The 16,115-nt window shown below is 40.3% G+C and overlaps 1 protein-coding gene across 7 annotated transcripts in view; it reads right to left on the reverse strand.

Moving 5' to 3' along the window:
* The window catches only part of ERC2 (ELKS/RAB6-interacting/CAST family member 2), a 907,827-nt gene that overhangs the window by 628,144 nt on the left and 263,568 nt on the right, over window positions 1-16,115 (reverse strand). For all 7 annotated transcript variants that reach the window (XR_015552235.1, XM_087431197.1, XM_087431195.1 and 4 more), the window contains exon 4: window positions 142-216. Coding sequence is in view for 6 of the 7 variants with exons in the window: in XM_087431197.1 (XP_087287323.1) it covers window positions 142-216 (75 nt within the window). In the remaining variant the exon portion in view is untranslated. The remainder of the gene's footprint in view (window positions 1-141; window positions 217-16,115) is intronic.

Consider the following 16,115-nt stretch of genomic DNA (forward strand, 5'->3'; position numbering starts at 1 on the left):
AAAAAGATCCAAAAGAAAAGCACCAACCAGGGTGCCTAGAGAAAAACACAAGTTTCATTTCTCGTGTGTATGTTAGGCATCATCAAGTTAGAACAAACTCCGGAGGCACAGCTGTTTTTGACAAATGTGAACAGCTCCTACCTTCATTTCAATGACAGTCTGGAGAGCCTTCGTCTTTGCTGGCTCCGGCTGAAGTTGGCTTCTTCGGTGCAATTCCTGGGGAGGAACACGATAGAAATAAGCCTGACGGTTCATCCTTCCTTTACACCATGACCTTTACACTGGCACCACTCAGCCCACCGAGTCCAGGTTCACTGTGCACAGACATAAACAAGCCACAGGTGCCTCTTCCCCTACCCTCGTTAGCATCCCTCCTGCCTGGAGCCTGCGTTCCAGTGAAAAGCTCCTGGCACACGCGCTATTTCTGAAACTTCCATCAATAATTAATGTCAACTGTGACAAAGCCAGCAAGTAATCATGGTCCAAATACTGTTCAACACTGGGGCTGTTGCCCAGCCATCAAATCATAATTTACTAAATTACATTACCCTGTGCTCCCAATACAAACACAGCAAGGAAACGGAGGAAAGAAAATGACTAACGTGGTTGCAAATCCGCTGCATGCATGGCATTTTGCTACTGAGGTAGGTTTGAAATGAGCAATTTAAAACCTTTTCAGTACAACTGTGTCACTTTTTGGAGTGAACTGATCTGATGAAACCCTGTGAATCTCTTGTTTCCTAATTTACAGTTTCGGTCCTTGGTCAAAATCACATCTGTGGGTGATATGTTTATGCACTCATGATGTCAAAAAATTAAAATTGGTATTAATATCAACAATGTTAGAGGAGAGACAAAAATGGTTAAAGCCAGATGTAGACCCAAGAACTTCTGGAATATGACAAATATTTCTTTAGGTAAAAAGCAAACAACATAATTACAATTTTAAGCTTGAAGGCTCACTTTTTCCATGCCTCTTTTCAAAAGAACAGTTCTGTCAAGACTTTGGAAGCTTGCCTTGGCAGAAAGAAGAGATAAAGATAAGGTTTGTTTAGTTCATGCTTTGATTTTCTTAATGATAATTATCAACAGTTTTACGAAAGTAGCCAATGACAGGAGTAAACAAAAGTGCTCACACACGTCCATGCTGCTGATACAATTCACCTATGTAGTCATTCCATTAAGACTTATTTGCTTCCAGAAAAATCATTTAAAGTCAACATGGAGTACTTCTAGGCCTTTACATTCCATTAGACCACAAACATAAAAAAAAAAAAAAACACCTTGGGTGTTAGAGAAGACCAACATAATTTCTAGCTTTCTGCAAGTAAGCATCAAAATTAACTCTACCTCCACCACCACCATCTACTATCATTGCTATTTCATAAAGATAGAACATGTTAATGGAAAAATTGTCAGAACAGAATCCCACAATAAAAGATAGTCCTTCCTAGGATAAGAAAACAGTCAACCTTTTGCCCAAATCCTATTACTTTGTTGTTAATTGCCAGCAGCCCAAGAAGACCTGTCATGGACCATGGTGCACACATCTAGGGACCAGCACTGGGGAATCACTGCTACAGCTCTAGACTATAGCCTATTTTCTTCTCAAAGTCATCACTGGCACAAATCAGCAAAACTACTTCTCAACCTCCAACTTGAGAAGAATTAGAATTAGTGCTTCCTAATTATTCAAAATGGTCTCACATCAGTTAGGACATTTTTCCCCCTAACATATCCCTGGAAGGGATTAAGTCAAGTATTGAATCCATTTTATGAATAGAGAAACAGAAAGAGAGCCTGTATCCTTTTGGAGGCCCTGGAGTGCAATGATCTGGTAACATTGGTCATTTTTAGGTTCTGTGGCGATAGCAGAGATTTTCTGAAGGAATGACCTTTTTAAAAGAAGCTGTCCTTTATTGAGTGTCTACACTGTCCCTGGCACTACTTGTCTCTTTCAAGCCTCAATACTACCCTATGAGGAGTATGACCTGTGTGGTGAGTCCAAGGGCCTGCTGATAAACATTTAACAACCTGCATCCACCATGGCCAACTTCAAGCTACCTTAAGTGGTATCACTGAATGCAGAGTTGGGAAGAGAGGCACAACAGCACCCCATTGTATAGTATTTCTACCACACAGACAAAATACATTAATAACCTTGATAGCATAGATAATAGCAAAATGTAACAAAAAATTAAGGAATTATGAGTTTTTAATACAATTTTTTTTTTTTTTGCTGAGAAAGATTTGCCCTGACCTAACAATCTCCCTCTTTTTTTGGTTGAGGAAGATTAACCCTGAGCTAACATCTGTGCCAATCTTACTCTATTTTTTTGTATGTGGGTTGCCACCACAACATGGCTAACAAGTGGTGTAGGTCCCTGCCTGGCATCTGAACCTGCGAACCTGGGCCACAAAGCAGAGCATACCAAACTTAACCACTATGCAATGGGGCTTCTTTAAGTGTGACTTTGTGTATTTAATTTGTAACATTAGTTGTTAAAACAAGCTTCCAAGATTCAGCTTTCATGAGCTAGTACAATCCATTCTGGCACAACATTGAGTGAGTCACATAAGGACTTCAACCTCCAAAAAAAAAATGCTACTTAGCCAGCAACATTACTTCCAAGACAGCTGGAGATCACTGGACCAATAAAATCTCATAGATGAGAAAAAGGAAAGTAAGTCACTTGTCAGAGTTGCTCTGTAGCAAATAGTAGAAGAAAGACATTTCATATGTCACCAATTCTGATACCATGTGGCATCAAACGCATCTTCAGGAAAAAAGCTGAGAATGAAATTCATGATAGTTTCATACCATAGCCAATTCCAGTTCCAGAATAAAAATCATAAGATAGTTTGAGGAGAGAGGTTAAGCTTGTATAAAACAAATAAAAATAATCAAGAAGCAACTAAGCAACACAATGAAAATAAAAACCAAAGGGGTAAAGGCTTGTGCTGTTATCATTTCTGCCAAGAATGAAAATATTTTTAAGGGCAAACATGCAATAACAAAGCTAAACTTGTAGCAATAATTTTGCAAAAATGGAAACAGAGTTCTCTTTGCTATAATTATACAGTTCTATTATAACATAAACCAGCTCAAAATCCAGATTGGGCTCTTACCCTCCATGTCACTCCCTAAAAAAATAAAATAAGGGACCGCCCCCTGGCTTAGCGGTTAAGTGCGCGTGCTCCGCTATTGGCAGCCCAAGTTCGGATCCTGGGTGCACAACGACGCACCGCTTGTCCGGTCATGCTGAGGCGGCATCCCACATACAGCAACTAGAAGGATGTGCAGCTATGACATACAACTATCTAGCAGGGCCTTGGGGAGAAAAAGGGAAAAAAAAAGGAGGAGGATTGGCAATAGATGTTAGCTTAGGGCCGGTCTTCCTCAGCAAAAAAAGGAGGATTGGCATGGATGTTAGCTGAGGGCTGATCTTCCTCACACACAATAAAATAAAATAAAATAAAATCTCCAATTATCTAAGAATTATAATTTTCCTATCTTAACTACATTATTTTTCAATCAATCCTGACTTCATAGTTTCTGAGGAGCACCTTAATTCCTAAGGTGTCAGGTAAGTGAAGATTGTAATCCATATGCAGTCTTCATGGACTGTCTGAAAGTCCCATCTCAGATACTTCATCCATCTCGTAAGAGTTAGGATCCTTAAAATGCTCACTCTGACTGTGGTAGAGAGGACCAGTTGCCCAATGAAGATTTGTGCTCCTCTTCATTAGTGTAGAGTCATTGCTAGGAAGCATCACCACCACCACCCTTGTATTGAGATGGAGACATGTGACTTATTTCTGGCCAGTGGAATGTAAGTAGAAATAAAACCTCATCTAAAAACCTCCTACCCTGTCCTCAAATCTCTCTCTTTTACAGTCTGCTGGATAAAAGTAAAGGACTTCAAGACCCAAGAAGACGGCAGAACACCAAGATAAAAGGAGCCTGGGTTCCTGAAATGCCATGTGAAAAGGCTGTTGAACACCCACATTGGATGGTGGTATACATGAAAAATAAACTTCTATCATGTTAGCCTCTGCATTTTCAGGCTTTATCTGTAGAGATCCCAGCTCTCTTTCCCTTAACTACTGCAATGGCTGCAAGGAAAAATAATACCTAATTAGCCCTGTACTGTTTGTTGCTTTTGAATCACAAAAGTGATTTTAATGTGTGCTTGCCAAATTTTCCTAAACAGACAGTTAAGATGAGTTGGTTGCTAGGTGCTCCAACTATCCCTAACCCACTGAAAGATGTACCCATTACGCACTGATTTTAAACAACTAAACAACCAGGAGTATCTGGTGTAGGTATGGAGGATGTGCAAGATTTAACTTCTCTGGTAGTTTTTAAAAGACAGTATTAAATCATCAAGTGCAGTGGTACTTAAGGCTTTTCCGGGTCATAGATCTCTGCAAGAATCAGATGGGAGGTGTGGATTCTCTCCAGAAATGCACACAAAAGTACACACAAAAAAATGGTGTGTACCATTTCAGCTGCTTCTCAGGGCCTGATTGATAACCCAAGAAGTTCATCTTTGAACCAGACTACAGGCTAAAAACCACTTATTGAGAGGAAAGAGCATCCTACTGGGAGTCAGGAGTCAAGAGCCTGCAGTCCCAGCCTGAGACCTTGGGCAAGGCCCTTCTCCTCTATGATCTGCAGAATAAGAGGCTTTATGAGTGGGTTTCTAATGGCCTTTCCAGCTCTGAGAACACATGAATTTTTAATAGGCAGCTGATTCTGAAATGCTGATCTCTGGCTGGTATTTCAAGTCACACCCATTCTCAGCTTTAAAAGCAGAGTAAAAATAAAATAAGAAAATTGGCAGCATCACAAAATTTAATATCTTACTGTGACACTGATCCCCAGGTTATATATTTTCCTATAATTTCACAACTAGGTTGGCCTTAGCTGGTCTAAAGCCACCAGTTCTTCCACGTGGTCACCATGGAAATATACCAAGAACCAACAATTTTGAGCATGAAATCTCAAGTGATTCATCAGGATGACATTTCTTGGCAGTTAATGCGAGTCTAGAGTCTAGTGAGTTAATCTGGATGGACACTAGCTTCCAAGATGAGCCTGACAGAAGAATGTTCCCACATACCATATACTTTCTTCAGTAGACAAAAAAAAAAAAAAAAAAAATCAAAAAATAACTTTCTTTCCACAGGTAATTTACTATTTTTACCTGGCCTTTCCTCCTTACTTTTATGGTAATCTACTGTGCAAAAAACCACCTCAAACTTAGTGGTGTCAAACCACCAGCATTTTATTATGCTCATGAATTCTGGGTCAAGAATTCATAAAGCATAGAGTAGCGATGACTTATCTCTATAGCATGATGTCAGGGGGCTGGAACAGCTGGGCTGGTGGATCCACTTCCAAGATGATTTCTTCACTCATATGTCTGGTGCCTTGGCTGGAAAATGACTTGAAGACTGGATTTAGCTGGAATTGTCAACATGAGCATCTATATATGGCCTCTCCATGTGGCTTGGGCTTCCTCACAGCATGGCAGCCTCAGGGTAATCCAACCTCTTACATTTAGATGTAGAGACTCCAAGAGCAAGTGTTCCAGCAAATCAGCCAGAGATTGCATGGCCTTTTATCACCTAACCTTGGAAGTCCCATAGCATCACTTCTGCCATGCTCTGTTGGTTGAAGCAATCACAAGCCTGCTCAGATTCCAGGGAAGCGTGCCAAAGAATTTGAAGTCATATTTTAAAATTGCCACTCTTACGGAACAAAACCAATTGGAGAAACTGACAGGAAAGTAACACTATGATCTCTCAAACATCAACTCACATCAGTCTTAAGATACAGAAGACTCATATATTCAAATCATAATTTGATGCAGGGGATACAGAAAATACAGCAGTGAACCACACAGACAAATATCCCAGCCCTCATGGGTTTTTTATTTCAAATTCCAATGGGAAAGAGGCACAATAATTTAAAAAGGAAATCAAATCAGTTTGTCACAAGTTCTGTAAAGGAAAATAAGTCAGGAAGGTAGAACAGGACATGTTAGGTAGGAGGGGGTTCAATTGCAATTTTAAATAGGGTGATCAGGGAAAGCTTCATGGAAAGGTGACATTTGAGCAAGAAGCTAAAGGAAATGAGGGAAATGGTTGTACAGATATTCCAGGCAGAGAGAATAGCAAATGCTTAAGTGCCTGACTAGAGCTGCATAAGGGATGGGGAAAGTACTAGGTCAGAGAAATGGAGGGGCTGATGGGAGGATGCATCCTACATTTGGATTTGGAGTCCATTGTATGGACACTGGTTTTACTCTGAGCAAAGTGGGAAGCCACTAGAAGGTTCTGAGCAAAGACAAACCATGATATGATGCACTTTCTTAAAGGATTACTCCAGCTATTGGACTGCAGTATGGTGTGGGGTGGAGGGGGTGGGTGTAAGGGCAGAACCATAGGCACTAGTAAGAACAACTGGAATAACCCCAGCAAGAGATGACAGAGCCTTGGACCAGGGTGACAGAGTGGAGGAAATGAGAAGGAATCGAGTTTGGATATATTTTGAAGGTGATGCTGCCTTGACTTTCTGATAGGTTGCCTGGGGGCTAAAAAAAGAGAGAAGTAAAGGATGACTTCGAGGCTTCTAGCCTGAACAAGAGGAAGAATGGAGGTGGAATACCAAGATAGGGAAGATTGGGGAGGAGAGGTGGGAGTTATGGGAACCAAGAGTTTGGTTTTGCATGTGTTAAGTTTGTGATGCTATTAGACATTCAAGTGAAGATGTTGAGTACGCGGTTGAATAGATGAGTCTGCATTTGAGAGGAGAAGTAAGAGCTACAATTAAAAATTTGAGATCAGTGACTAGACAGCACTTAAAGCAGTGAGCCTAGATAAGACCAACTTGGGACTGAGTGTAGAGAGGAGAGGAGAGATCAGAGGACTGAGCCCATGGGCAATCCAACATTAAGGGGTCTGAGAAGTGAAAAGGAAGCAGCAAAGGAGACTGAAAAGGAATAGCTAGTGAGGTAGGAAGAGAACCAGGAGCATGGCATCCTGGAAATCAAGTGAAGAAAATGAGTCCAGGATGCAGGAGTGACTACCTTATCAATTGCTGCTGAGAGGTTAATAGAATGAGGCCAGAAGATTGACCACAGGACTTAGCAACACACAAGTCATTAATAACTTCGACTAGAGCAGTTCTGGTGGATGGTGTGAGTGAAAATTTGACTGGAATGTGCTGCTGGGAGAATGGAAGGAGAGAAGATCTCAGGCTACTATATTTGCACAGTGTACTGTTTAACTGGTCATTTCTTTTATCAAAACTCTGTTTTAGATTTGTGCACTCATGATCATAGCAGCATTATCACAATAGCCAAAAGGTGGAAGCAACTGAAATATCCATCAACAGATAGATGGATAAATAAAATGTGGTACATAAATACAATGGAATACTAGCCTTAAAAATGAAGGAAATTCTAATGGATGAACCTTAAGGACATTACGCTTAGTGAAATAAAGCAGTCACAAAAAGACACATACTGTACGATCTCACTTATATGCGGTATCTAGAGTAGTCAAATTCAGAGAAACAGAAAGTAGAATGGTGACTGCCAAGAACTGAGGGTAAGGGAAAATGGGAAGTTGTTGTTTAATGGGTGCAGAGTTCAGTTTTGCAAGATGAAAAAGTTCTAGAGATTAGTTGCACAACAATGTGAATACACTCAACACTACTGAACTGTACATTTAAAAATGTTACGATAAGTTTTATTTTATGTGTATTTTACCACAATTTGAAAAATTTTTAAACATCATAAACATAACAGAAACTGTTGACGTCCCACAACCTTCCCCATCTCCATTCTTCTAAAGATAAACCATCATCTTAAAGTTGGTGTCTATCATTCTCATGCATGTTTTTGTACTTTTATTACATATGTATGTCCTCATAAATAGTATAAATCTAACAATAGAGTGCACTGTTTTTTAATTTACATAAATGCCAGCTGTCCATATTGCACAGAGCTTTTGCATTCTGGTTTTAACCTCAACAATATTTATGCTTTTAGAATTTATCTGCGTAAACAAGTGGTTCCTACTCTTTTTTTTTTCCCATTACAAACAATATTACAATAAACTTCTGTTTTATATAGAACAACTCTGTTTTAGCTATCTTTTTGCTCTTAAATGCACAATAAATCTCCTCTTTCTGAAACATTTTGTTTCTTCTGCTTGGAATAAGCCTCGACCCTTATATTCTCTTTTTGTCTACAGGGATCAGCAAACTACAGCCCACAGGCCAAATCCAGCCCACTACCTGTTTCGGTAAATAAAGTTTTATTGAAACACTGGTATACCGATTCATTTACACCTTGTCTATGGTTGCTTTCATGCTACAGTGGCAGAGTTGAGTAGTTGTGACAAAGACCATATGGCCTCGAAAAGCTGGAAATATCTACTATCTGGCCTTTTACAGAAAAAGTTTGTCAACCCCAGTCTAGAATATCTTCAATATTCATCCTAGCCATCTCAGAAAAAACACCAGTTCTTCACGTGGTAGTTTAAAATACGTCCACAAATTCTTTGACATTCCCTTTAAAAGGGGAAGCCTAAGTATCTTCCCCTTGACTGTAGACTGGACTTAGTAACTCACTTCTAACAAATAGAATACTGTAGAAGTAACATTTATGACTTCTAAGGCCTGGTCATAAAAGACATTATGGCATCCTTCTGGCTTACTTCCTTGGATCACTTGTTCTCGGGGAAGACAGGTGCCACAAAATGAGGACACTCAAGCTGCCCTACAGAGAGGCCCATATAGCACAAAACTGAGGCCTCCTGCCAACAGCCATCTGAATGAGCATGGAAGTAGCTCATCTAGCCCCAGTCATGGCTTCAGATGTCTGTAGCCCTGCCCAACTGTCTGCCTGCAACCTCATATGGCACTCCGAGCCAGAACCACCCAGCTAAGTGACACCCTCACTCCTGACCCACGGAATCTGTGAGATGATAAGTGTTTGTTGTTTTAAGCCACTAAGTATTTGGGGTAATTTGTTATGAAGCCACAGATTATACATATGTCACAGAAAGCCCATTAGCTGACCTTCCAGACTCGTCTACATCCTGCACCCTCATATACACTCTCATAACATTGTATACCTTTCCTTCATATCATTGGATATGGCTGCAATTTTACACTAACTTATAAAATTAATGGATTCATGCCTGTGTTCACCACTAAATGGTAAACTCCATGAGCACAGGGACTCTGTATGTCCATTATATTCCCAATAACTAACATAGTGCCTGCTAAGAGTAAGTGCTCAATAAATATTGATTGACTGATTAAATGAAACAGTACAAATGACATTGTACTTATAAGCCTGGAAGTTCAATTAAACCTTTTGCCCAAAAGGAGTCTGATGTGAAGGATGATATTAGCTAATAGTTACCTATACATTGCTATGTGCTAAGCTCTCTTCCAAGCACTTTAACATTAACTTGCTTAATCCTCACAACAACCTCCTTGGGTAAGTACTATTATTATACCATTTTTCACTCAAAGAAACATTAGCATAGTATAGGTAGTAACTTGCCCAATCTACTGAATTGCATTGCTGGGATTTATCTCAAGCAGTCTGTTTCCAGGGTCTCTGCTCCTAACCACCATGTTATACTGCCCATATCTCACCACTTGACTTTGATTTGATATTTGAAGTTGACATCTACATCTACATTGGCTTCTTTCATTGTGGTCACCTCTCTATTTCTCCTTTGACTCAGTCTTCTGTTTCTCACCTTTTTCTTGAGTACTTGAAAATCTAAAGAAATTTATCTCAGTAACAGTTGTCTGGTACTGATATCCACATTATATACTAAAACTCAAATAGCAAACATGGTTAGACACACAGAGTGGAGTTAAAAACAATTACTTTCAAATATTAACATCCTTCTCAATCTTTGACAGATCAAGCATTGAAAAAGAATAACGTAAAAGATTTAAATGATATAGTCAGTAAGGCTGGATTAATAGACAACTACACTGAACTTTGGATCCTATAGACCTCCATTTCAAGACTCCATGGACTATTTAAGCAAATTGATCACATACCAGACCACCAAGAAAAATGTCAAATGGATTCCAAAGGGGACATGATAATAGGCCACATTCTTTGCCCACACATAATAAAACAAATTAATAACAAAAGTTAAAAATGAAACCTCACCACTTGGAAAGTAAAGCTCACACGGTCTTAAAATTCATCCTCTATAGTTAGACAGATCCTGTCCTCTCCACCGAGGTGTGTGACCTTGGGAAAGTTCCTGAATTTTCCCTGATCCTCAGGATGGTGAAATTGAAATGAGGTAAGATTGCACAGTACTTGGCTGGGCTGGCACATAGTACGCTCTCAATATTTGAAACTTATCCTTATTATTGTTGTTGCTCCTGAATGGTTATTAGTGTTCCTGAAAGTATATTAGAAAATACAGCCTGGCAGAATGCCTTTCCTGCCCATTTGTTCTCTGGTCTGATACCGGCTACAATTAAGGCATTGCCACTAGGTCTGACTGAATAACTCAATTCAAACAATACTTAACTGAAGGCCCACTACGTGCCAGGTAAAACACACACAGAATCCCTGCCTTCATGAAGCCTGCATTCTAGTACAGGCATTCTCAATGGAGGTGATATCATGCCAAGAGGGTTTCGGGGCCAGCAAGTTGCCTACTGTTGTTGGAGTTGAGATAGTGATGAAGAGAGTATTGGGAGATGAGGCCCAAGAGGTAAGGGCTGGGAGGGAACAGATTGTATAAGGACATATAGGTCCTCATAAGATCTTAGTCTTATACAGAAGTCTTCAAATTCTAGAGAGATGGGGAAACAATTTCCATGGAAATACATAAATATGACAAACTTATTGTTAAATTATTTTTTTAGTCTTCACACAAAAAATGGACATTTGGGAGCCTAAGATCATACCATCTGAATCTCTGCACACACACACATCTCCCCTTAGTTTGTTTTAATGCATAACTTACTCCTTTTGCTAAATCTGCATTAAAGATTGTTTGACAGATTTATCTTGGTCCTTTGGATGCTACAATTCCGGGAACCATAGAAATTAATAGGATGAAATGCCAGTTTCCAAATACTTGGCCAGTGGTTTTAGTAATGTCTTAAGAGAAATAATGACATTTAGTTATTTAATTCAATAATTATTGAGCACCTAATACATGCTAGGCAATGCAGAGATAACAAACATAAATGAAACACTATGCCAGCTTTCAAGGAACTTGATTGTCTAGTGGAAGAGGAAGTACATGACTAGAATACAAGACTGCAGTAATAACAGGAGCCACCACTTACGGAATGCTTACCATATGCCAAGCCCTATGCTTCCCATCTAGCCACTAGCTGGATCTGCATAGCATCCCTACATGTAGGAGTTACCACCCCTGTAGGAAACCTGCTGCAGACACTCAGACTCAGGGAGTTAAGGTAACATGCCCAAGGTCACAGAGCTAGTAAGATTTGAGAGTGTGACCAAGGTGTCTGACACCTGAACTCACACCCTTTCTTAACACCATAACACTTGGTTGATATTGCTATTTGTGCTATTTTTTCATACTCTGAAAACATCTAAGATTTTAACAGGTAGCTAAATCTGACTTCTGGTTTGTTTCTTAGTTTCCTGATAGGACCTTACCAGTTTTGAACAACATGCTATAAGAGAGAATGAGAAGCAAGCATCCAGGCCTGATGCGGGGAAGAGGGCTATGGAAAGCTTCATGGAAAAGGATGTGTAGGTGGTTAATATTTAACCATCTTTGGATTCCTCTGTTAGACTCCTCTATTGGACTTCTCTGTTTCTGAGCTGAAATACCTCTCCTTGAACCTTATATATGCTGGCCGTTGTTCTACTCATTTGGGAACACAAAGAATAGAATCCACCTCTCTCATGATGAGAGCTTCCTGGTCCAAAGTCTTCCTTACTAAGGAGTCGTTATTCTATCCACCATATCTTATATGGCACAGTGTTGCCATAAAAGGGCTCTCAGCAACATCCTGGTCATTCATCTCAGTCTATGCACCTGATCTCATCTGATTTTGGAAGCTAAACAAGATTGGGCCTGGTTAGTACTTGGATGGGAGAGCACCTGAGAAAATTGGGTGCTACAGGCTCTTAGTGTGGAGCCAATAACCACAGGTAATTATTCCCAGGCCTTGAAACCTAGTGGACTTTGCCCAGCTGGATTTAAAAACTGCATTGAGGGCCAGCCCCGTGGCTTAGCGGTTAAGTGCTCGCGCTCCGCTACTGGCGGCCTGGGTTCGGATCCGGGGCGCGCACTGATGCACCTCTTCTCCAGTCATGCCGAGGCCGTGTCCCACATACAGCAACTAGAAGGATGTGCAACTATGACATACAACTATCTACTGGGGCTTTGGGGAAGAAAAAAAGGAGGAGGATTGGCAATAGATGTTAGCTCAGAGCCGGTCTTCCTCAGCAAAAAGAGGAGGATTAGCATGGATGTTAGCTCAGGGCTGATCTTCCTCAAAAAAAACTGCATTGAACTAGTGACTCCATTTTACCTTCCATTTCTTCCCTGTTTGCTGGAATATCTGTAATTGTCATCCTATGCCTGTCTCACCATTGTCTGTTGGGAGCACATAATTATTTCTTTAATTTCTTTTTTTTTTTTTTTTTTAAAGATTTTATTTATTTTATTTTTTTCCCCCCAAAGCCCCAGTAGATAGTTGTATGTCATAGCTGCACATCCTTCCAGTCGCTGTATGTGGGACTCGGCCTCAGGATGGACGGAGAAGTGGTGCCTCAATGCGCACCCGGGATCCGAACCCGGGCCACCAGCATTGCAGCGCGCGCACTTAACCACCAAGCCACGGGGCCGGCCCTATTTCTTTAATTTCACAGGTCCACTGAAGGAGAAAAATTGTGCCCCAGGAGTTGTACTTAATAGAATACACCCAGAACCTCACCTGTACATAATTTAGATGATTTAGATGATGGGACTTTTAAACTGATGAGATTTGGGGCTTTGAGTTGATGTTGTAATGAGATGAGACCTTTAGAGACCTTGCAATGGGTGAATATATTTTTTATTTGGGAGGGATGTGAATCTTTGGGGGCCAGAGGGCAGACCGTAGTCAGCAGAATAATGCCCCCTGCCAAGATGTCCACTCCTATTTCCAAAACCCGTAAATATGTTACATTACATGGCAAAGGGCCTTTGCAGATGTAATTAAGGTTATAGATGTTAAGATAGGGACATCATCCTGGATAATGTAGGTGGGCCCAATCTAACCACATGAGCCCTTTAAAAGCTCAAAACTTTCTCTCACTGGAGGCAGAAGAGAGATGTAACAGATGGGGAAGTCACAGAGATACTAAGCATGAGAAGAATTCAATGTGCCATTGATGGTTCTGAGATGTAGGGGCCATGTACAAGGACCAGAGGAGGCCTCTAGGGACTAACGGCAATCCCCAGTTGATAGCTAAGAAGGAAACGGGGACCTCGGTTCTACAAATACATGGAACTAGATCAGGCCAACAACCTCAATGAGCTTGGAAACAGATTGATCACATAAGAACCTATAGAAAGGAACACAACCCTAATGACATCTTGATTTTGGCCTAGTGAAATTCAAAGCAAAGGATCCAATTGAGCCACACTGTACCAGGACTGCTAATCTGTAAGCTAATAAATTTGTGTTGTTTTAAGCTGCTAAGCAGGTGGTAATTTGTTATGGCAGCAATAGAAAACTAATATATGGTGGTTAATCTTTCACTAAACTATGAACTCCCTTGTTAGACAGTTCTGTCTACATTGAGGTGACATATATGCCACTGAAGCTTCTATAAACAAACGTTTGTTCTACTCTTTCAAGGACAAAAGAACAAATCAGGTTTCTCTTACATGACAGTTTCCTCTCCCATGATGACAACTTCCCAGTCCAAAGGCTTTCTTACTCAAGAGTCCTATTGTAGAGAGAAATCCAAGACAGCAGCATAGGAAGACCCTGAACTCACCTCTTCTCATACACACACTGAATCTACACTTAAATATAGAGCAATTCCTCCTGAAGAAGAACTGAGGGCTGATTGAACAGCTTCTGCACAACAAATGATAGAGGGATCACAGAGACGAGTAGGAGAGACAGAGACACAGTATCGATGACAACACCACCCCCAACGTGGCAACCTACAGCAGCAAAGGACATCACCGAGGGGCCCACACACAGGCTTGTCCACCCTGGGCACAGAGAAAAAACAGCAGTTTAAAGGGAACCCAGACTATACAAGAAGAAAATCCATTTACTAACCCTGGAGAATCTACCAAACAGGAGGGAACTGCTGGAACTCTCCCTGGGGTCGGAGGCACTGAGGAGTGCCTTTTTCTTTTTAGTTCCCTCTCCACCTTGATAGCATGGGCAGGAGCATAGCCCAGACACTCTAGCCACCCCCGGCCCCTCGCACACACCAGCTCCAGCCAGCCCGCCAAGGTGCCTCGGATGCAGGGCGCCCTGGGATTCCTCTGGCTATGCCCCCCACCCAGCTCCAGCCAGCCTGCCAAAGCTGCCCAGCACCTGCAATCTACACAGGAAACACTACTGTGCAGGCCACTCCTTCAAGGCCAGAAGAGTTAGCTGTTTTGCCTAATTCATAGAAACAAATACAGAAAGTCAAACAAAATGAAGAGACAAAGGAATATGTTCCAAACAAAAGAACAAGAGAAAACCCAAGAAAAAAACTCTAATGAAACAGAGATAAGTAATTTACCTGATAAAGAGTTCAAAGTAATAGTTATAAAGATGCTCACCAAACTCAGAAGAAGAATGGAGGAACACAGTGAGAATTTAAGCAAAGAGTTACCAAAAAAAAAGAACCAATCAGAGCTGAAGAATACAATAAGTGAAATTAAAAATATATTAGAAGGAATCAACAGCAAATTAGATGATACAGAAGAACGAATCAGTGACCTGGAAGACAAAATAGTGGAAATCACCCAATCAGAACAGCAAAGAGAAAAAAAATTTTAAGGATGATAGTTTAAGGAACCTCTGGGACAAAATCAAGTGTACTAACACTTGCATTTTGGTGCACCAGAAGGAGAAGAGAGAGAGAAGGGGGCAGAAAACTAATTTGAAGAAATAATGCGTGAAAACTTAAAGTTAAAGATAAAGAGAGAATCTTAAAGGCAGCAAGAGAGAAACAACAAGTCACTACAAGGAAACTCCCACAAAACTATCAGCTGATTTTTGAGCAGAAACTTTATAGGCTAGAAAGGAGTGGCGAGAGATATTTAAAGTGCTGAAAGGAAAAAAAATTACAACCAAGAATACTCTACCTGGTAAGGTTATCATTCAGAATTAAAGGAGAGAGAAAGAATTTCCCAAACAAGCAAAAACTAAAGGAACTCATCACCACTAAACCAGCTGTACAAGAAATGTGAAAGGGTCTTCTTTAAGTGGAAAAGAAAAGGCCATAACTAGAAATAAGAATAGATAGAAAAGAAAAAATCTCACTGATAAAGAGAAATATTTAGTAAAGGCAATGACTCAGCCACTTAGAGAGCTAGTATAAAGGTTAAAAGACAAAAGTAGTAAAATTATAACTACAATAAGTACTTAAGGGATATACAAAATAAAAACATGTAAAATATGACATCAAAAACATAAAATATGGGAGGGGGTGTAAAAATGTAGTGCTTTTAGAGCCTGTTCAAACTTAAGCAATTATCATCTTAAAATAGACTGCTATATATATAGGTCGATATATATGAACCTCAGGGTAACCAAAAACTAAAAACCTACAATAGATACACAAAAGATAAAGAAAAAGGAACCCAAACATAACACTAAAGAAAACCATCAAACCACAAGAGAAGAGACCAAGAGAAGAAGAAACGAACAGAAAAGATCTATGAAAACAACCAGAAAACAACTAACAAAATGTCAATAAGTACATACCTATCAATAATTACTTTAAATGTAAATGGACTAAATGTTCCAATCAAAAGACATAGGCTGAGGGCTGGCCCCATGGCCTAGTGGTTAAGTTCAGCATGCTCCGATTCGACAGCCCAGGTTTGCGGGTTTGGAT

Source organism: Ceratotherium simum, chromosome 5, assembly GCF_057802395.1.
Source record: "Ceratotherium simum simum isolate JZ-2026a chromosome 5, ASM5780239v1, whole genome shotgun sequence".
NCBI classification, from domain to species: Eukaryota; Metazoa; Chordata; class Mammalia; order Perissodactyla; family Rhinocerotidae; genus Ceratotherium; species Ceratotherium simum.